Source organism: Saccopteryx leptura, chromosome 3 (assembly GCF_036850995.1).
Source record: "Saccopteryx leptura isolate mSacLep1 chromosome 3, mSacLep1_pri_phased_curated, whole genome shotgun sequence".
Taxonomy (NCBI): Eukaryota; Metazoa; Chordata; class Mammalia; order Chiroptera; family Emballonuridae; genus Saccopteryx; species Saccopteryx leptura.
In genome coordinates, this window is record NC_089505.1 from 42,061,059 (window position 1) to 42,082,877 (window position 21,819).

A 21,819-nucleotide genomic window follows, 5' to 3' on the forward strand; every position below is an offset into this window, starting at 1 on the left:
TAAAACATTTTCACAAGTTTAATGTATATACCATAACGATGACTTTTTATAACCTATCTACATTTGAAATGAATATATCATTGTACTGTATTTGACCAAATGTAGTTCTTCAATTCATACTAGACTGTGTGCCCTATTCTGTTATACTGCAGTAATATTAAAATGTTACGTAGGCATTTTAATGGGAGGAAAAATTCTATAAAGTATTGTTTTATTATTGGAAAACCCACCCACCCTGTGATTCTTCTCTGATTATCCTTAATCTGAGCTAAAATAGCCTATCTGTTTTATAATCTGGCCCTAACCTCTTTTTGCGATCTTACCTCTTAATTATTGATTAAAATGAATCTTCTTTTATAGTGAGATTACTAAGGTATTTTTCCTCACCAAGGAAAAAGGAAGGGGCATAGCCACGAAGTGTGGAATAGCAAAAGTTTCATTGAGTACAGAGCACATCCCGCCCGACGATGTTCCTGGTCCTGGGGACAGAGGCCAGGGAAGTCGCATGGGGTGACCCGCATGGGGAATATTTAAAGGGTCTTGTCTGGGGTGGTCGAGCTAATATGACGTGGTGAAATCTCACTGGCTGGCAGATGGTTGCTCTTTTCCAAGGGACTCCTGGGAAGTTTCTTTTGGCGCGCTTGGTTGTGGGCGGCTCTAGCCAAAGTTTCCAGGTCTGGGTTCCTCACGTGACCTTCCCCCATTGCTGAGCACCTTACATTCTGATCTTTTGTGTTAATTAGGGGTACTGCTTATTTGTCTGGCTACTTCCTGCTGATTAGGGGTGTCGTGGGGAGGGGGAGATCAGCAGGTGGTGGCTTTGAGCGGTGTCAGGAGGAACATCTGTTTGGCCGTGACCGGAGAAACTTCGCGGATGCGGTCCTGTAAGAATTTTTTTTTTAAAAAGTGGAGTAATAGGGGGATCTGCAGGGTCCAGCCTTTTGGTGAGCCAGAGATGGGTAGGGCCCAGTAAATATGAGGCAAAACTGTATGCCAGGAGTGGTGTACAAAGGGGAAAAACTGCATGTCAGGAGTGGTGTAAGAAGGGGAAAGAAAGGGGTCCCACCCACTCCTATAACCAAGACCTGTGAGGGAATTAAAGGTCCAGAGTGTGATGGCAAAACAGAGAAGGTAGCCCCCTGTGTCCACAAAAAATGAGATGGACTTACCTGTTCCTTCAACACTGCCCTGGGTTCTCCGAGTCCAGGCCATGTCAGATGTCCATGATATCTAGGAGTTTGAGTGGTGTGCCTATCTGGCTAGCTTGGCCTCCCATCTGAGTGTCTTGTCCTCCATCTAGAGATGCTGAGGAAAAGCCTGTTGCCTAAAGGTGCAATTGCTCCGCCAGTGACCAGGCTGCTTACAGTCAGGGCATGGCTTAGTGGGCAGCCGTGGGCAGGGGCTGCTTGCTACATTTAAAGCAAGCTGCTGGTGGGATTCCTCTTTGCGGTTTGGACTTGGGTCGGGCACTTCCTGTACCTTGCCCCTGTTGCTCCGCCAGCCTCAGGGCTGCCACAAGAGTCTGGGTTTAGAATGTTACCTTCTGCTGCATGCAGGCCTGGCGAACAGCCACGGCCTGTTCCTACTAGCTGTGACCAATAAAAACTTTAAATGCCATGTTCACAGGTTTCAGATAGGGATTTGAGGGTTAGAATAAAAGGAGGGGGGCTCTTGGGGAGCCTGGCACCCAGATCCGGCCAGAAATACCAGAGCCAGAGGCAGGATAGTGCCAGGCCTTCCTGTAAGAAGATTAAGATTGGGCGTCCTGCAAACTGGTATAAAGGCCAATGGCAGGCTGAGAATGGCCTGACGGAGGAGGGGCTTAAGAACACAGTGGAGAAGGGAGGAGCCCCTGGCCAGCAGGGGAGGAGAAAGAGAGACTGCTATTTGCATGTGAATGAGAAACAGGATTCTGCAAAGGGAGGTGAGGGGGCACTTGGAGGGAAGAGACCTGAACTAAAGAGGTCCACAGAGGGACCAGAGAGGGGTCCTGAGAGAGGGGTGCCTCCAGGGGTCAGGCAGGAGGGGGAGAGAGTTGGGGGGCAGGCGAGGGAGGAAAGATTAGGAGTGGAGGGTTTAAATGAGGTTTCTCTGGCCTAAAATGGCCTGTGCATAGAACAGGCGGCACAGAGATTTGGACAGGATCACAAATACTAGAAGCCCTGAATGGAAGGGATCTCCAACCAGTTCCCAGTTCTTTTGGCGATAGTTAAATTGGTGAGGGTGTTAAAACTGAAAGTCCCTCTGCCTGGCGTGCAGAAGTCCCGGGTTCGATTCCTGGCCAGGGCACACAGGAGAAGCGCCCATCTGCTTCTCCACGCCTTCCCCTCTCCTTCCTCTCTGTCTCTTCCCCTCCCGCAGCGAGGCTCCATTGGAGCAAAGATGGCCCAGGCACTGGGGATGGCTCCTTGGCCTCTGCCACAGGAGCTAGAGTGGCTCTGGTCGCAACAGAGCGACGCCCCAGAGGGGCAGAGCATTGCCCCCTGGTGGGCTTGCCGGGTGGATCCCGGTCGGGTGCATGCGGGAGTCTGTCTGACTGTCTCTCCCCGTTTCTAGTTTCAGAAAAATATTAAAAAAAAAATAAAACCCTGAAAGTCCCTTCAGGAGGACACCTGGTCTGATTATCCAGTGGGTTCTGTGGCCTGGCCACAGCAGAGAAGAACAGTTTCTTCTTCTTTAGGGAGGGAGAGATTTTGGATAAGGCAACTCCAGGAGTGTTTTTGGATTAGGTTTAGATTCCTGTGCCTCTATGGCCAGCCTCGGTTTTTGGAGTGGTCAGAGTTGAGCATTGGCATCCCGTAATTCAAGCTCTGCCCGCCGGATGCATAAGTAAAGTGGATGTGCTGGGGACATCTCCAAGGGCACACACGCACTCAGAACGGAACGGAAAAGAGGTCCCTGACGCAGCTGTGGTTTCGGACAGGGAGTCTGGGCGGAAAGAACTGAGGGGAGGCTGGGGCAGGGGAATTACCACACCATGTGCTGAACTAGGTGGAAGGTCGGAGGTCCTGGTTCTTTTTTAGAGGGGAAGGGGAGAGGTGCAGCCCCAGTGGGCTTCTGACTCCTCCTGGATTTTGGCACCAAATGTAAGGTATTTTTCCCCACCGAGGAAGAAGGAAGGGGCGTAGCCACAAAGTGTGGAATAATAAAATCTTTATTGCATACAGAGCGCATCCCACCCAACAATGCTCTCTGATCCCGGGGACAGAGGCCAGGGAAGTTGCATAGGGTGACCACATGGGGAATATTTAAAGGGTCTCTTCTAAGGTGGTCGAGCTAATATGATGTGGTGAAATCTCACTGACTGGCAGACGGTTGCTCTTTTCCAAGGGACTCCTGGGAAATTTCTTTTGGTGCGCATGGTTGTGGACAGCTCTAACCAAAGTTTCTGGGTCTGGGTTCCTCACGTGACCTTCCCTCATTGCTGACCACCTTACAAGATTCTTCTGCATAATGATACCAATACACTTTTGTTATTCCTAGTGCTACTGACCTTATCTATAATTCTATACCCTAATATATCTTATTTATTGTGAAATAATACACTTTATTTTAAATTATTCACAAAGGATTTTCTGCCTATTCTGGATTCTTATTGTTCTTTTGCTTACCTCACACAATCTGTAATGGAATTAGGTATTTATCATTGTTATTTTGTCATTTCTCTAAATACATAGTAAGTTCTCTGAGAGAATATGAAGATGCCTTATTATTTATTTATTTATTTATATCTCTGGGTAAATTCTTTTGTATTTTTTTTTTTTTTTGTATTTTTCTGAAGTTGGAAACGGGGAGGCAGTCAGACAGACTCCTACATGTGCCCGACAGGGATCCACCCGGCATGGCCACCAGGGGGCGATGCTCTGCCCATCTGGGGCGTTGCTCTTTTGCAGCCAGAGCCATTCTAGCACCTGAGGCAGAGGCCATAGAGCCATCCTCAGTGCCCAGGCCAACTTTACTCCAATGGAGCCTTGGCTGCGGGAGGGGAAGAGAGAGACAGAGAGGAAGGAGAGGGGGAAGGGTGGAGAAGCAGATGGGCGCTCCTCCTGTGTGCCCTGGCCGGGAATCAAACCCATGACTCCTGCACGCCAGGCTGATGGTCTACCACTGAGCCAACCAGCCAGGGCTCTGGATAAATTCTTTATCTAACTCAAGCAAGAAAAATGGTTAAACATCAATAACTAATGGGCTTCAAAAGCCAGTGTTTCATAGCGAAGGAGAAAGTACAGAGCCAGGATTTTTTCTTCAAGAGGAAGAAAAAGATAAAAAAATGAAAAGGATAGATAATTTTAATTACATGTCTTATTTATAATTCTATAGATTTTTCTGATTTCTTGATATTCAAATGTTTGTATCTAGTGTTTTTTTTTCCTCTTGTTCCACCAGCCCTTTAATGGTTTTCTTTCTTCCCTTTCCTCTCCGGGCATTTCACGGCATTATTCTGCCATTTCTTTCACAATTTTTGCTTTTTTTTTCTTTCAGAGCTGCCTGCCTTCAGTTTTCCAACTTTAGATCAGTTTAACCATTCATCTTCTCTTTGTTCCTTAGGAAGTTGAGCAGAGGGCATTTGTGATGTAAATTGATGGTGCATGTATATTTTTCTAAAACTCAGCTGCTCTATCTGTGTTGCTTTCAGATCCTCTTAGATGTCCTTTCTCAGTGTTTTATAATAGCTACTGTGAGCTTTCACCATCTCATCTAGTCCTCTACCTTGCCCCTGCCCACCTTTCTCTCAAGAGGAGACCTTGCATCCTGCTTCACTAGGAAAATAGAAGTTCCCAGGTATTAATTCCCCAAATTTCCTGCTTCTGTGCATTCAAATGCATTGTTACATGCCCTTTTCACCATTCCCTTTCTCTGGGCTACAATGAAGGGGTATCCTTCTGTTCCAGATTGATCTCTTTGTCTGTTCTTGATTCTGCTCCCATTTGGCGTTCTTTGCTTTTGTTTTAAAACCAGGACATTGCTTTACGTGTTGCCACATCTCCCTTTCTATTAGTATCTTCCCCTGTATCCTCTAAACCTACTTACATATCTTTCACATAAAACAAAACTGAGCATAATTGAACAGAGATGAAGGTCATGGAAAGGTGACAAAGATTTGGGTTAAGCAGCTATGAGCTAAGGAATGGCAAGGATTTCTAGTGGGCAGCAGAATCTGAGAGACAGGCATGGGATGGATTCTTTTAGAGTCTTCAGAAGGAATCAACCCTGTAGCTATAGATTGAATGCTTTTGTACTCCCAGAGCTCATATTTTGAAACTTAATCTTCAATGTGATGGTATTTAATTGTGGGAAATTTGGGAAGTGGTGAGGTCATAAAGGCAGAACTCTTGTGAATGAAATTTGTGCCCAGAGAAATCCCTTCCCCATTCTGCCGTGTGAGTACACAGCTAGAAGATGACAGTTGTTTAATGCACCAGGATGCAGGCCCTCACCAGACAAGGGATCTTCATATGTCTTGATCGTGGACTTGCCAGCTTCCAGAACTGTGAGCAATAAACTTCTGTTGTTCATCAACCAGCTAGTCTGTGTTATATATTTTGCTATAGAAGCCAGAATGGATCAAGATAATTAACAACATTTTTTACATTTCTGACCCAAGAACTAAGAGAGAATACATATCTGTTGTTTTAAGCCACTCAGTTTATACTAATTTGTTATGGCAGCCCTAAGAAACTAATATACCTAATTCATGAAGTAACATTCGAGCAGAATTCAAGCCAAGTGAGAATGAGAACAATTTAATCAGAGGGGAGAGTTAACATAAATCCCCAACATTGGAGTGTGTACGGCGTACCTAGAATGGCTCCTGTGGCGGTGCTGAGGATAACTTGTAAGGGGGGTCAAAAGTAGAGACAGAATACCAATTATGATATTACAGTAGTCCTCCCTTATTTGTGATTTTACTTTCCATGGTTTCAGTTACGCAACATGGTCTGTGCTTAGAAAAAACAAACCAAAACAAAACCCCAAAAGCCTACTGTAAAGCCAGTAGCCAAGGCTACCATCACAGCCACCTGGCCCGTGCAAGTTCGCATTTGATTCGGACAGACGGTAATGAAACAACAGAGCCAAGAACTGGTGAGCCATTACCTTTAATCCTAGCTCGTACTTGGCGGGCGAGAAATACACAGTGGGAAAACACTTCCCTTTCCATTCAGGGCTTTCAAAGCCACTGATTCATCTGAGTATTCCTAGAATCAAAGCTTTCTGCCTCACCGGCCTTATTCATCTCTGTTCTTCATCTCCCTCTCTCTGCACAAATTCTGCACAAACTGGCTTCTCCTTCAGCACTCCACCATCTTGGCTGCTTCTCCTCTGAAATGCTAATTTCAGGAACTGAGAGAGAGAGCTCCTGGTCTCCCTTATTTTATAGTGTAGAAATGAAAGCATTTACGCCAGTATACCAGGGGTCGGGAATCTATGGCTCGCGAGCCAGATGTGGCTCTTTTGATGGCTGCATCTGGCTCGCAGACAAATCTTTAATAAAAAAATAATAATAAAAATATAAAATATTTTTCTGTATTACAATCCATTCATTTCCTACCGCTCATGTTCATGGTTGCAGGTGTGTTGTGCAGATAAAATCTATTATGCTCACTTTGTTAAGGATGGTGCTGCCCACATGGAGGCTCGTTGCTCAGGTGATATTAATGTGTGTTGGGGGCGGGCTGGGGGCAGGCAGGATCCTTGTAGCCTGGGGCTTGGTTTTAGGACTAAGCCTTTCCCACCCTTTTTGATGTGGGGTGGTGCAATCCCGTCATGCCTCAGATAAATGACTTTGTATTAGAGACTTCCCTATTTTGTATATTGGATTAAAGGTTTTGATTTCTATACTATAAAATGGGGGCAGATTGGGAGTTTGCTCTCTCTCGGTTCCTGAGATTAGCATTAGAGGAGAGAGCAGAGAGGAGAGCAGAAAGAGGCCACATGGAGGAGGCCAGGAGAAGCAGCCAAGATGGCGGAGTGTTGAGTAAGAAGCCAGTTTGTGCGGAGTTTGAGCAGGGAGAGGAGGTTTCTAAGTCTGGTGAGCTAGAAACCTTTGATTCTAAGAAACTTGGATAAGTCAGTAGCTTTGTGAGCACTGAATGTGAGTGGGTTTTGGAGCCCAGTGTGTGTTTTTATTTGCCTGCCGGCTGCAAGCTAGGATTAAAGATGATGGCCCATCAGTTTTTGGCTCTGTTGTTTCTTTACCGAATCCAGTGCGAACCTGCATGGGCCAGGAGGCTGTGATAGTGGCCGTGGCTACTGGCTTTACAGGGTGGTTGGAGCCAATCACAGCTGTCCTCCAGGACAACACCAAATTTTTATTTGATAATGTGTAATGTACACAGGTCATTGTATGGCTCTCACGGAATTACATTTTAAAATATTTGGCATTCATGGCTCTCTTAGCCAAAAAGGTTCCCGACCCCTGCAGTATACAGATAAGGAAGTCTCTGATACAAAGCCACTTTTCTGAGACATTAATGGGATTCCTCATTGTTGGGCAGATAAAATGTATTATGCTCACTTTGTTGAGGGTTGCGCTGCCCACGTGGGGCCGTTGCCCAGGTGATATTAATGTGTGTTGGGAATCCTTGTAGCCTGGGGCTTGGTTTTGGGATTGGGCCTTTCCCACCCTTTTTGATGTGGGGTGGTACAATCCAATCATGCCTCAGAGAAGTGACTTTGTGTTAGGGGCTTCCCTGTTTTGTATGTTGGATTGGAGGTTGTGAAGCTGCAATATAAAATGGGGGCGGAACGAGAGTTTGCTCTTGGTTCCTGAGATTATCATTAGAGGAGAGAGCAGAGCAGAGAGCAGAAGGAGGCCATGTGGAGTAGGCCAGGAGAAGCAGCCAAGATGGCGGAGTGTTGATTGAGAGGCCAGTTTGTGCAGTTTGACGCTGGAGAAGGAAGGAGATGGGGAACAGAGGAGAATAAGGCTGGTGAGCTAGAAACCTTTGATTCTAGGAAACTCGGATAAGTCAGTAGCTTTGTGAGCACTGAATGTGAGTGGGTTTTGGAGCCCAGTGTATGTTTTTACTTGCCCGCCGGGTGCAAGCTAGGATTAAAGCCCACCAGTTTTTGGCTCCATTGTTTCTTTACCGACTGTTCGAATCTAATGCGAACCTGCAAGAGCCGGGCTGCTGTGATGGTGGTCCTGGCCGTGGCTTCTGGCTTTACACTCATAAGAGTGCACCACCCCACATCATGCAACAGTCAAGGGTGTGGGGAAGAGCTTATTATTTATTTATTTAGGAGGAAGTATTTTTGTTTGTTTGTTTTTAGAGAGACAGAGAGAGAGTCAGAGAGAGGGATTGACAGGAACGGAGAGATGAGAAGCATCAATCATTAGTTTTTTTTGTTGTACATTGTGACACCTTAGTTGTTCATTGATTGCTTTCTCATATGTGCCTTGACTGCAGACCTTCAGCAGGCCGAGCCAGCGACCTTGGGTCCAAGCTGGTGAGCTTTTGCTCAAACCAGATGAGCCAGTGCTCAAGCTGGCGACTTTGGGGTCTCGAACCTGGGTCCTCCACATCCCAGTCCAATGTTCTATCCACCGCGTCACCGCCCGGTCAGCCGGGAAGAGCTTATTTTTAAGAAGATCTTAGTATTAAAAGGGTGGGAAAGGCTTAGTCTTAAAACTAAGCCTTAGGCTATAACGACCCAGCCTGCTTACAGCCTGTCCCCATACCCAATGCAAACTATAAGCAAGCAAACATATACATCATATTTCCAAACTTATTTGACCCACACCTACAAACTGAGCAAGTTCTGCTTACCTTCAGAGAAAAGTCTTCTAAGTATTCTTATACATCCAGGCCCCATTGCTTTACCTCTTAGTCATCTTTTTATTTACTTTTCAGCCACAGAAAGGCTTCTATTTCTGCTGCTCCATGATCTGATGACCTTCCCATTTTCAGCTTCCTCTCTTTATTGTCCTCATTTTACAGTATTTGCCTCTTTTAATCCTTTTTCTCCTCTTCCTGGTACCATTCTTTCTTGGATTTCCTCATTTTTATCCAACAAATTCTTAGTCACTTGAAAGGCTCTTTTCTTTGTAAATGTTTTATGGATTGATTTTAGAGAAAGAAGGGAGAGAGAAAGACAGAAACATCAATCTGTTCCTGCATGTGCTCTGACCAGGAATCAAATCTGCAATCTTTGTGCATCGGGACAAAGCCCTACCAAACAAGCTGTCCAGTCAGGGCTCTTTGCTTTATATTTTTTGTTCTCATAGAAGTTTTGCCCTTTGTTCTTTTCTCACCTTAGTCTACTTGTTTTTTCTTGGGGGAGACATTCACTCTCATGATTTCAAATATTATGTACAGGGGTGGGAAAAAGTAGTTTACAGTTGCACTGTGACATTCTTGTGTGTTAATAAATCTATTGTAATAATCATAACCTGTACTATGGATCATTAGAACTTGGAGATTTCGCATGGGCTTTTCTATAGTACTTACCATAAGAACAACTGTAAACCTACTATTGACTTCTTTGTATTTATATATGTTTTGTGACTCAAATATTTACGTCTACACACTTTTCTTGAATTCTAGACTCATATAATCATATCACACTCAGTGTAACTATCTGGATGTTCCATGAGCATTTCAATATTTAAATATTAAGAAATGTCTTGGTCAAATAAGTTTTAAATATGATATATAGGTTTGCTCGCTTATATAGATAGTTTGCATTGGGTGTGGGGGACAGGCTGTAAGCAGGCAGGGTCATTATACCCTAAGGCTTAGTTTTAAGCCTTTCCCACCCTAAGTGACTTTGTATCAGAGACTTCCTTGTTTGTATATTGGATTAAAGGTTTTGATTTCTACACTATGAAATGGGGCAGACCGGGAGCTTGCTCTCTCTCAGTTCCTGAGATTAACATTAGAGAGGTGAGCAGAGAAAGGCCACGTGGAGGAGAGGAGAAGCAGCCAAGATGACGGAATGCTGAAGGAGAAGCCAGTTTGTGCAGAGTTTGTGCAGAGGGAAGGAGATGGGGAACAGAGGTTGTAAAGCCAGTGGCCACAGCCAGGGCCACTATCACAGCAGCCTGGCCCATGCAGGTTCGCATTGGATTCGGACAGTCCGTAAAGAAACAACGGAGCCAAAAACTGATGGACTGTCATCTTTAATTCTAGCTTGCATCCGGCGGGCAAGTAAAAACACACACTGGGCTCCAAAACCCACTCACATTCAGTGCTCACAAAGCTACTGACTTATCCGAGTTTCCTAGAATCAAAGGTTTCTAGCTCACCAGACTTATTCACCTCTGTTTCCCATCTCCTTCCTTCTCCCTGCATAAAGTCTGCACTAACTGGCTTCTCACTCAACACTCCGCCATCTTGGCTGCTTCTCCTGACCTATTTCACGAGGCCTTTCTTTGCTCTCTGCTCTCTAATGCTAATCTCAGGAACCAAGAGCGCAAGCTCCTGTTCTGCCCCCATTTTATAGTGTAGATTCAAAACCTTTAATCCAATATATAATACAAAATAGGGAAGTCTCTAAGACAAAGTCACTTCTCTGAGGCATGATTGGATTGTACCACCCCACATCAAAAAGGGTGGGAAAGGCTTAATTCCAAAACCAAGCCCTAAGCTACCAGGATTCTGCCTGCCCACAGCCTGCCCCCAACACACATTAATATCACCTGGGCGACAGCTTCCATGTGGGCAGCATGATCTTTAACAAAGTGAGCATGATATATAATATTTTATCTGCCCAACAGAGGTAAATAAGGCTGGTGAGGTACAAACTTTTGATTCTAGGAAACTCGGATAAGTCAGTGGCTTTGAGAGTCCTGAATGGAAAGGGAAGTGTTTTCCCACTGTGTGGTATTTCTTGCCCTCTGGGTGCAAGCTAGGATTAAAGATGATGGCCCACCAGTTCTTGCCTCCATTGTTTCATTACCGTCTGTCCGAATCTAATGCGTACCTGCATGTGCCAGGCAGCTGTGATGGTGGCCACGGCTACTGGCTTTACAGAATGAAATCACTTCTTTCTTTTTTCTACACCTATATTTTTAACCCATATTTAATTCCTGAAATAGAAGAGCAATTCATTATGTACACAGATATTTGAGTTAGAAACTTGAGAATTTTTTCATTGTTCACATGCAATCCTAAGGCATATTCATTTTATTTTCTTAAATAATTATTTTTATCTCTCTGCTCTTCTCCATTCTTTTTGCTGATGCACTTGTTTGTAATTTTATATATATATATATATATATATATTTTTTTTTTTTTTTTTTTGTATTTTTCTGAAGCCGGAAATGGTGAGGCAGTCAGACAGACTCCTGCACGTGCTCGACCTGATTCACCCAGCATGCCCACCAGGGGGCGATGCTCTGCCCATTTGGGGCATTGCTCTGTTGCAACCAGAGCCATTCTAGCGCCTAAGGCAGAGGCCATAGAGCCATCCTCAGCGCCCGGGCCAACTTTGCTCCAATGGAGCCTTGGCTGCGGGAGGGGAAGAGAGAGACAGAGAGGAAGGAGAGGGGGAGGGGTTGAGAAGCAGATGGGCGCTTCTCCTGTGTGTCCTGGCCGGGAATTGAAATCGGGACTCCTGCACACCAGGCCAACGCTCTACCACTGAGCCAACCTGCCAGGGCCATTTTTTTATATTTTTTAAAATGTTTTTATTGATTGATTTTAGACAGAGAGAGGAAGGGAGGTGGAGGAAGCATTCATTTGTTGTTCCACTTAGTTGTGCATTCTTCAGTTGCTTCCAATGTGTCCTAACCAGTATTGAACTCTCAATCTTGGTGTTTCAGAATGACACTCTAACTTACTGAGCTAACCAGCCAGAGCCTGTTCATATATCAATATATATATATATATATATATATATATATATATATACACACACACACACACATACATATATATATTTTATGAGTCTTATTTTAAGCCTTGATCTTCTTCTAGTCATCTATTATGCTGGTATCAGAATCAGTTTTTCACATGCATATTTGTTACTTTTCTGCATAAAACCCTACAATATCGTCCCAGGTGCCTCTGTAACAAAGCCTATGTTGCTTCTGCAGTTAAGTCTTCCATGTTCTGCCCTTATACCCACTCCTGTTTTCTCCACCACTTGTCCTTCTTATCCTCTGGCTAGACCAGAGTATTTGTGTACTCTGAACTGGAAGCTTAGTTTCATGCTTCTTAATGGCTTTTGACACCGGCAAATAGTTCCAGATCTTGTATAAAATGGGTACTCAGTAGATCTTTAGTGTATAGATAAATAAGTTAACAAATAGTAAGTATATTAGAAGATTTCTGTTTTAGAGATTCTAATTTCATTTGCTCACTTGGTTATAAATTTGATCTTTTGTAGCATTGACTTTTAATTGATAGAATTAAACACTGATGTTTTTTATTGATTTCTTTCCTTCCTTACGTTAGTCTTGCAGTATTTCTTGATGACAGATATTAACTGTGACAATCTTAGGGTATTTTTTTTTTAGAATGAACACTATATGCATATTACACTTTTTTGAGTTTGTTTAGTTTTATAATGAATGATTTTTCCAGAGACTTAGGTGTTCAAGTATCTTAAACAGTAAGGAAAATAAATTAAAAAAAATTTACATGAAGTATCTACATTATAGTCTATAAATTTGTTTAATGCTTAGTAGGAAATGATGACAGGTTTTATAAAATATGTATATAATGGTATTAAACTAAATGTAATTGTTTGCTCTCAAGGGAACAAACAGAAAACTTTCTCCTACTCAGAGCAAGAATTACAATATATTTATTTCATTCACTCACTGTGCCTTTTGGGAAGATTATTGATCTACACACAAGGCAGAAAGCTCTTTCCCGTAAAGCTGAAGAATAGAAAAGGTATGTACAATCACAATAAATGAGTATGTCCAGATATGGTAAGATTTATGTACTGTGGATCATTAGAACTTGGAGATTTTGCATGGGCTCTTCTTCTATGGTACTTAGCAACATACCTTTTAGTGTATTGATAGCTTGTACATCTTGAAGTGTTACATTTTCCAGAAGGTGCTTTTCCTTTATGTGTAGTTTTTTTTCTATTTATCTAGCCCTTCATGCCAATCTTATTTCTCTTTGCCTTTCAAAATCCTAGACATACTAAGCACACTATCCAGATCTTAGCACGTGCTATTAGTTATCTTCTCTTCCTTAAAAGTTTAAGTCTGCACTAGAAATATAATATAAAGATTGGTAAACTTTCTGTAGCATGCCACATTGTAAATATTTTGTATTTGGGGCACCCTATACTGTCTCTGTTGCTTATTCTATTTTTGTGTGTACCACGTGGTTTATGCTGGATATCTGGAGTCCTGGTGTGTGCTAGGCAGAGAACGTTTATGTGATCAACTTCCAGTTAAAACCTTGGGTGCTCAGTCTCTACTGAGCTCTAATGAGCTTCCCTGGTAGACAACATTTTATGTGTGTTGTCATATCTTCTTGCTGGAAGAACTGAGTGTATTCTGTGTGACTCCACTGGGAGAGGACCCGTGGACTCTTGGACCTGGTTTGCTCCAGACTTCATCGTATGCACATTTTCCCTTTTGATTTTACTTTGTGTTGTTTTGTTGTTAAAAAGCCATGGCTGGGAATACAACTACATTTTGAATCCTCTGAGTCCACCCTAGTAAGTTATTGAATCTGGGTGTGGTATTGGGGACAGAACACATTTTACATACCTTTAATAACAAACAAATTATGAGCTTGTGAGAATTGGTGGCTAAAGTTTGCCAATCATGTATATTCATTTTGAACACTTTTTTGTACTGTGTCCTCGTTGTTGTACTTACCTAATTATCTTTTCTTCTTAGACTGATTGTGAGCTCTGCATTTTGGCCTATCAGATATCATAGGTCATCTCTAAACTCAGTTTTGAGAAGTGTATTCTACTAGATTAGCATAGGTCAACGTTTACCTTTAAGTTTCACAAGTGCTATCACCAGAATCTTTTTAGGTGAAAATTCTGTAGCAGAAGTTGGTAAACTACAGCCAGTGGACCAAATCTGTTATATTGTTTTGTATGACTTATGAGCTAAGAATAATTTTTATATTAAATTATTGTGAAAAAGTAAAGAATATTTTATGACATGTAAAAAATATATAAATTTTGGTATACATAAAGTCTTACTGGAAAATGGCCACAATCGTTCATTTGCATATTGTCAATGGCTTTTTTAATGCTACAACATTAGAATTATTTATGATAGAAACTTTGGCCATAAAGTCTAAAATAGTTGCTATCTGATTTAGAAAATGTTTTCTGACCTCAGTTCTACAGTCTACATAGATACGTTAGCTAGGCCAAAACATTAAGCTGAATGATTATTTCTAATTGAATTAAATAAAACAGTCCTGATCAGATTCATAGATCTTCCTGTGGTAGATTTATATTGACTAATTGGGCTAACATAAGTGGTAAAACTACACTAATTTGTTCTTCTGGAGTCTTCTTTCTTATATTATAGCCCCCTCTTCCTAACTGTACCACAGTCTGTGAAAACTCAAAATAGGAGGATGAAAGCTCAGTTAAATTTTTTTAAAGTTATAAGTCAGTGCTACAAAATAACTTTCTTTTAATTTCTTTTTGAAGATTCAGTGTCCCTTACAGATCTTCTGGTTCTATTTACCCGACTTATCTATCATTCACCAAGTTGTCCAAAGATGACACCAGCTGCACATTTAGGTAATTCTGCTTCTATTTTAAATAGAAAAGTAGAAAGTATCTAAAAAATATTTAAATATTCTATTGTTTAGATCAGGGGTAGTCAACCTTTTTATACCTACTGCCCACTTTTGTATCTCTGTTAGTAGTAAAATTTTCTAACCGCCCACCGGTTCCACAGTAATGGTGATTTATCAAGTAGGGAAGTCACTTTACTTTATAAAATTTATAAAGCAGAGTTACAGCAAGTTAAAGCATATAATAATAATTACTTACCAAGTACTTTATGTCAGATTTTCGCTGTTTGGCAGAATAAATCTTTATAAAACAACTTACTATAGTTAAATCTATCTTTTTATTTATACTTTGGTTGTTCCATTACTGCCCACCATGAAAGCTGGAATGCCCACTAATGGGTGGTAGGGACCAGGTTGACTACCACTGGTCTAGATGTTTTGAGTGACTGACCTAGTTTATTTGAGAAGTTTCATAAGATGCAGTATTATTCATAATAAATAGAATTTATATTTGGAATATAAATTTGTTCATTGATATTTTTAATCTGTCTTTTAACACTGCTCACAAAAATAAGGGGATTTTTATAGCTTCATATTCTTTTTGTGTGTGTGTGTGTGTGTGTGTGTGTGTGTGTGTGTGACAGAGACACAGAGAGAGACAGAGAGAGGGACAGATTGACAGGAAGGGAGAGAGATGAGAAGAATCAATTCTTCGTTGCGGCTCCTTAGTCTCCTTAGTTGTTCATTGATTGCTTTCTCATATGTGCCTTGTCTGGGGGTTGCAGCAGAGCAAGTGATCCCTTGCTCGAGCCAGTGATGTTGAGCTCAAGCGAGCTACCTTGAGCTTTAAAACCCAGCGATCTTTGGGCTCAAGCCAGTGACCATGGGGTCATGTCTATGATCCCACACTCAAGGTAGAGACCCCGTGCTCAAGCCAGATGAGCCTGTGCTCAAGCTGGCAACCTCCGAGTTTCGAACCTGGGTCTGCTGCGTCCCAGTCTGATGCTCTATCTACTGTGCCACTGCCTGGTCAGGCTGTAGTTTCATATTCATTTTGAAATATCCTCTAAATTTTGTGAGCAGTATATTTAAAAATTTTCTTGGAATTTTTTTTTTAAAGATTTTATTTATTCATTATAGAGAGGAAGAGAGAGAGAGAGAGAGAGAGAGAGAAGGGGGGGGAGGAGCAGGAAGCATCAACTCCCATATGTGCCTTGACCAGGCAAGCCCAGGGTTTTGAACCGGCAACCTCAGCGTTTCCAGGTTGATGTTTTATCCACTGTGCCACCACAGGTCAGGCCTTTTCTTGGAATTTTAATGTTTATTAAGACCAAGATGTTCTTAAGAAATGCTATCTTTAAGGGAAGTTCAACTGATAGGTACGGATGTACTCATTCATGATATTTTCTATTATTTATATTTTCCTGGATGTTTTGATTACCTTGTTTGTTTCAGTGCACACCTAAAACTTCAAGATCTTTTCTTCTTACTAAACAATAAAGCCAAAAGAATACTTTCATGTTTTTTAGTAAAATGCTTGTTAGTGTTTAATATTTAAATTTCTTTAAATGTTTATTTTTAAAAGATAACTTATAATTTTTTCTTTAAATATCCGTGAAAGGTTCCAAAGTGATATATAGCTAGTGCTCGACTTATGACCACAACTGGTTCTGACAGATTGGTTGTAACACGATTTGGTTGAGTAAGTTGAATAGGCTATATGTACAGTACTGTGAAATGATGTTATAAAAATCTTTAAGTCATATTTTATCATAATTTTCTTTCATTATTGTTATATATCATAATTTTCTTTCTTCATTTTATGCTATTTGTATCATCTCTATACCATTTTGTTTCTTATTTTTACATTCATCAGATTTAAGTAAAACACTGCATTACCAGTACAACTGGTTTAATATATGCAAAGACAATTTTCTCTTGGTAGACATCTTGGGATGGGTTTGATGAAAAATATACAAGACAAAAAACACAAATTGCTGTACTGAGTCTGGGATAACAGTTGAGGTGCACGCGGAGATGGTAGTGCTGCCGGAAGCTGGTCCGCACTGTCATATACCCAGCTGGGCAATGCTTGCGCTGCCAGACACGGAGCAGTAGTGGCTAGAAATTGTGGTTGTAAAGTCGAATGGTCGTAAGTTGCATAGGTCGTAAGTCGATCAATGTTTGTACTTTATGTGAACACCCTCATAACCTGTAGGCTTTGAATAGCAATGAAAGTTTCCAAAGTGATAACACTTTCTCTAAACACCCTCATAAACCTGGAAGGTATTCTAGAAATGCTGGCACAAATTCTGAGAAGAACTAAAGTGAATCAGAAAAAAAAATGGGGTCATATTTTAGAGCTATAATCATACAGTTATCTTTTAGTTGGTTATATCATGCAGTTCTAACAGCTTTTTAGTTCTAGCAATGGCTCTCAGACTTCCTTCTGCCTTCACAGCATTTACATCTGTAAAGTACTAGGTTAGGTTCCCCTGCTCTGTGCTCCTACAATATGCTGTGTCTCCTTCATGATAAAATTCTTCTGTGTTATACTAGTTGTTGATATCTTGTTTTACCATCTAGTAGACTGTTTTTTGTCTCATTTACTTCTGTTTATGGTGTTTAGCACAGTGTCTGGCACATAGTAGGCACTCAAAAATAATTGATAATCAGATGGCTGAACATATGGCCACATGCTCTTGAATGATCTCTCTCATTGCAAACAGTGTTTCTCATCTGGAGTTGCTTTAAAAAAATATTTAACTTTCCTTTTCCATTTTCTTTTTGTCAAGGATTGCTTTGAAGTCATAGTGTGTTCATGGACACATTGTAACATAAATTTAGAACATTGGTGTTATGTTAGTATTGTATCTTTCTAGGACATCCTTATAGGGCTGACTTTTAGTTCCTTTGTTTCTTCATGTAAAACACTATTTTCTTAGTATATTAGGTCAAATAATCTGAAAGTAATCTGAAAACATTAATTTATGAAACTAAAAATATCACATTTATTTTAATCACCTTTCTTTATGTTATATTTATGTGTATATGTGTCTTCCTGTATATATTTTAAAAGAGCATTTAAAATATGCTCATTCATTTCACACGGTTTATGGCAGCACAAGAAGTAGACTAGTCTACAAGAAAGTTTCTCCTCTCCTGTCACTTCTTTTTGGCCATTTGACTTAATGAGTAGTTTTCTACCAAGATCAACACCTAAATACATTTACTATTATATATGATAATAAAAGAGAAAATGAGTGTTTGGCAGGAAGTGAAGAGCTGTAAATTTGCTTCTAACCCCATTCTCACTGTCAAGCAATAATTTAATGTCAAATAGCAAATGATCTTATATTGTCTTTTGGAATTCATTTACTTACTTTGTTAACTTGAAGACCTGTTAAGCTAATTGATATCTCCTTATCTTTTAGGTTATTCTGTCTTTCTTTTTTTATTTTATTTTATTTTATTTTTTTGTATTTTTCTGAAGTTGGAAATGGAGAGGCAGTCAGACAGACTCCCACATGTGCCCAACCGGGATCCACCCAGTATACCCACCAGAGGGCAATTCTTTGCCCATCTGGGGCGTTGCTCTATTGCAACCAGAGCCATTTTAGCACCTGAGGCAGAGGCCACAGAGCCATCCTCAGCGCCCGGGCCAACTTTGCTCCAATGGAGCCTTGGCCATGGGAGGGGAAGAGAGAGACAGAGAGGAAGGAGAGGGGAAGGGGTGGAGAAGCAGATGGGCACTTCTCCTGTGTGCCCTGGCCGGTAATCGAACCCGGGACTCCTGCACGCCAGGCCGACGCTCTACCACTGAGCCAACTGGTCAGGGCAAACTTTTAGGTTATTATTTGGTAATGCATCATCCTTTGGGCATTGAGTTGTGTAATTTTTAAACTATTTAACCTTAATGTTGAGCATTTTTAGAACACTAATAGCTAACCCATAACTAAAAGATATATTAAGTACTAAATGTCCAAAAATTTAGTTAAAAATATACTTCTTGTATTTTAGAGAATTACTCTCCTGCAAGTATGGTGATGGAAGTTCTACAGATACTCTGTGATCAAAAAGAATGTGCAGTTGAATGCTTATATAACAGCACTGTGGTTGAGGTACTTCTTCAGCCTATTCATAATTTAATAAAAGAAACTAAGGTTGGTATTATTTACTAAAGAGAAAAAGTCTCTTATTTGGGTATTTGTGAATATTCAATGGGACTTTATTTCTAAATTTGATATATTTGAAATATTTTTATTATACTATCTTTCCATATATGAATGTGTTTTATGCTGACATAGATTTTTATTTATTGTTATAGTTTAAGTTTGTGCAGTTGATTTATTAGTTATGACAATGTGGGAGAATAATACATATAACATCTTAAAAAATCTTTTTTCTAGTTGGGCTTAGATCTGCTGATTGTAAGGACTAAGAAAAGTTATTCTAGGAAGAAGTTATTTGTGTTGCAAATCTAATAAATCTTTTGAATGTTTTGTTACTTGTTTTAATGGAAATTTTATAGCCTTTGGAAATGTGATTATTTTTTCTGAAGAGCCAGCTCTGTTTTATATGAAGAAGAACTAATATTGAGGAAAAAAGTGTATAAACATCTCGTTTCTGAACATTTATATGTCACTCTACAGTTTGTACAGTATATTTTCTCACATAATATAATTTAATCCTTACAACCAAGGCTCAAAGAAGTAACCTGTTACAGGTCAGATATTTAATAGGTGGCAGAGTTGGTACCACTACTAGTATTGCTGCCTGCATGTCTATAATTTAAGCTTCTGGAAAATGACTTACAGAATATCAATAAGCTAAATGTTTTTGCCTTTCCATGTCAGTGTTGTGTAGTATTTTCATTAGTTTCATATTCCTCCTACATCTGTCCCTCAATGGACTGGGCAGCAGCTCACCCATCCATGTATTTCTTACTCATTGCCCATTCAGGAAACATTAAACATTTATGTGATTGTGGTACAAAATATGGAATTATGGGAAATTAAAGGGATATAATGATAAATTATTTTGATGATCTTGCAGACAACCTTGGGAAAACAAAACAAATAGAGAAGAAACAAAGAGAATCACTAATACAGCTTAATATAATAGAATTTCATAATATTAAATAGTATTGTGAAATATAAGCCATATACTAGGGCTGAGAAATGTATTCTTGGATCTTATAATGTAACAATTTTTGTGTCTTTGATTTCATAAATATCTTTTTTTTGGTATTTTTCTGAAATGAGAAGCAGGGAGTGGCAGACAGACTGCTGTATGTGCCAGACTGGGATCCACCTGGCATGACCACCAGGAGGCGATGCTCGGCCCATCTGAGGCCTTGTTCCGCTGCAACTGGAGCCATTCTAGTGCCTGAGCAGGGGCCATGGAGCCATCCTCAGCACCCAGGCCAACTTTGCTCCCATGGATCCTTGGCTGAGGGAGGGGATGAAAGAGACAGAGAGAAAGGAGGGGAAGGGTGGAGAAGCAGGTGGGTGTTTCTCCTGTGTGCCCTGGCCAGGAGTTGAACCCGCAACTTCCATACATGTGGCTGACATTCTACTGCTGAGCTAACTGGCCAGGGCCTCTTTTTATTTTCTTTTAACATCTTTCCTTTGCCACTAAATGCATCTTGAGTCCGTCTCATAGTTGGGATGGGAGAAGCTCTTGATTATACACATCTTAATATCTGATCTTTTTAATGATAAGCTTTCAAATATGGAAAGCTGCCATTGTTGTCTTGGCTCACTCTCTTCCCAATCATTCAAGTCATTGCATGATGATTCTGCCTCCATCACATCACTGATGCCGCTTTGATTCATGTGGCCTGTAACTTCCTTAATATATAGCTAGTGACCACTTTCAGACTGTTATTTGCCTGATTGTTATCACAGTAGACAGCTTCTGAAATTATGTTTACTTGGCTTCCTAAAATTATTTCTACCCTCCCCCTTCCATTTTAAACAAAGATGCTAAAAAAAATTGATGGAAGGAAAATAGTCTTTTCAACAAATGATGCTGGAGTAATTGGACATTCATAAACTAAAATATGAACCTCAAACTAAAAATATCTTATAGTATACAAAAGTTAACTAAAAAACTGGACCATGTTTTTTTCCCCTTTCTTACCATTCTTTCTCTGTCATCTCTGAGGGCTCACCTTCCAGGTCCCGGCTAATGATTTAGGACCTGGTTCTTGTTCTTTTTGTCAGTGCACTTTCCCCGGATGATCTTCCCATTCCCATGGATTAGATACATAGTTAACTACCACATTTTGATCTCTTCAGCTCCTGATTTGTCTTTAGCTGCCTGCTGAGCACCTCTTCTGGTAATTCCATGACTAAGTCAAAATCAGTGTTTTCAAAACTGTATATTTCTGCCCATTCTCCACTTCTTCAGACTTGCCTGCATTTTGCTGTGTGGAGAGTAGGGCTGCTATAAATTTAGACTCCTTTCTCATTCTTTTCATTCAATTTGTAATTAAGAACTCTAGGTTTGATTTCTTACATATCTCTGAAAATTCCTGTATTTTCCTTAGTCATCACTACTGCTTTTGTTTAAATCCTGATAATTCCTTGCTTAGAATGTTGAAGTAATTTTCTTACTGTTTTTCAGTCCTTCACCTTTCTAGCCTGTCTTCTGTATTGCCACTAAAGCTGTTGCAGCCCTTTCTTGCTTGTTGCTTGCTAGATAAATTTCAAACTTTTAACTAGACATTTATGAAACTTTCCATTTTCTTGTGTCCTACCCATTTTCTTTCCTAAATATTCCAATTATAAGACGTTATTTACATTTTCTAAATAAGCTTTCTTATTTACCTGTGTTTGCACATGTTTCCTTAATCCTGGAATGTCTTAAACTTAGTTTACATGAAAACTTCCTCTCTTCAGACGATAGGTTGTAAGTTTCTCTGAAAAGTTTTTCTAGTTCTAGCAATGAAGTGATTTTCTTTATTATTATTTTTTTCTTTTTTTCCTTTTTTTTCTTTTACAAGGACAGAGAGAGAGAAAGAGTCAGAGAGGGGGATATATAGGGACAGACAGACAGGAACGGAGAGAGATGAGAAGCATCAATCATCAGTTTTTCATTGCGGCTCTTTAGTTCATTGATTGCTCTCATATGT

At 40.6% G+C, this 21,819-nt stretch overlaps 1 protein-coding gene across 4 annotated transcripts in view; it reads left to right on the forward strand.

Moving 5' to 3' along the window:
* TBC1D32 (TBC1 domain family member 32) overlaps positions 1–21,819 on the forward strand; it is a 233,294-nt gene that overhangs the window by 43,367 nt on the left and 168,108 nt on the right. For all 4 annotated transcript variants that reach the window (XM_066373353.1, XM_066373356.1, XM_066373355.1 and 1 more), the window contains 3 exons: positions 12,705–12,845; positions 14,593–14,685; positions 18,702–18,844. In XM_066373353.1, the coding sequence (XP_066229450.1) occupies positions 12,705–12,845; positions 14,593–14,685; positions 18,702–18,844 (377 nt within the window). The remainder of the gene's footprint in view (positions 1–12,704; positions 12,846–14,592; positions 14,686–18,701; positions 18,845–21,819) is intronic.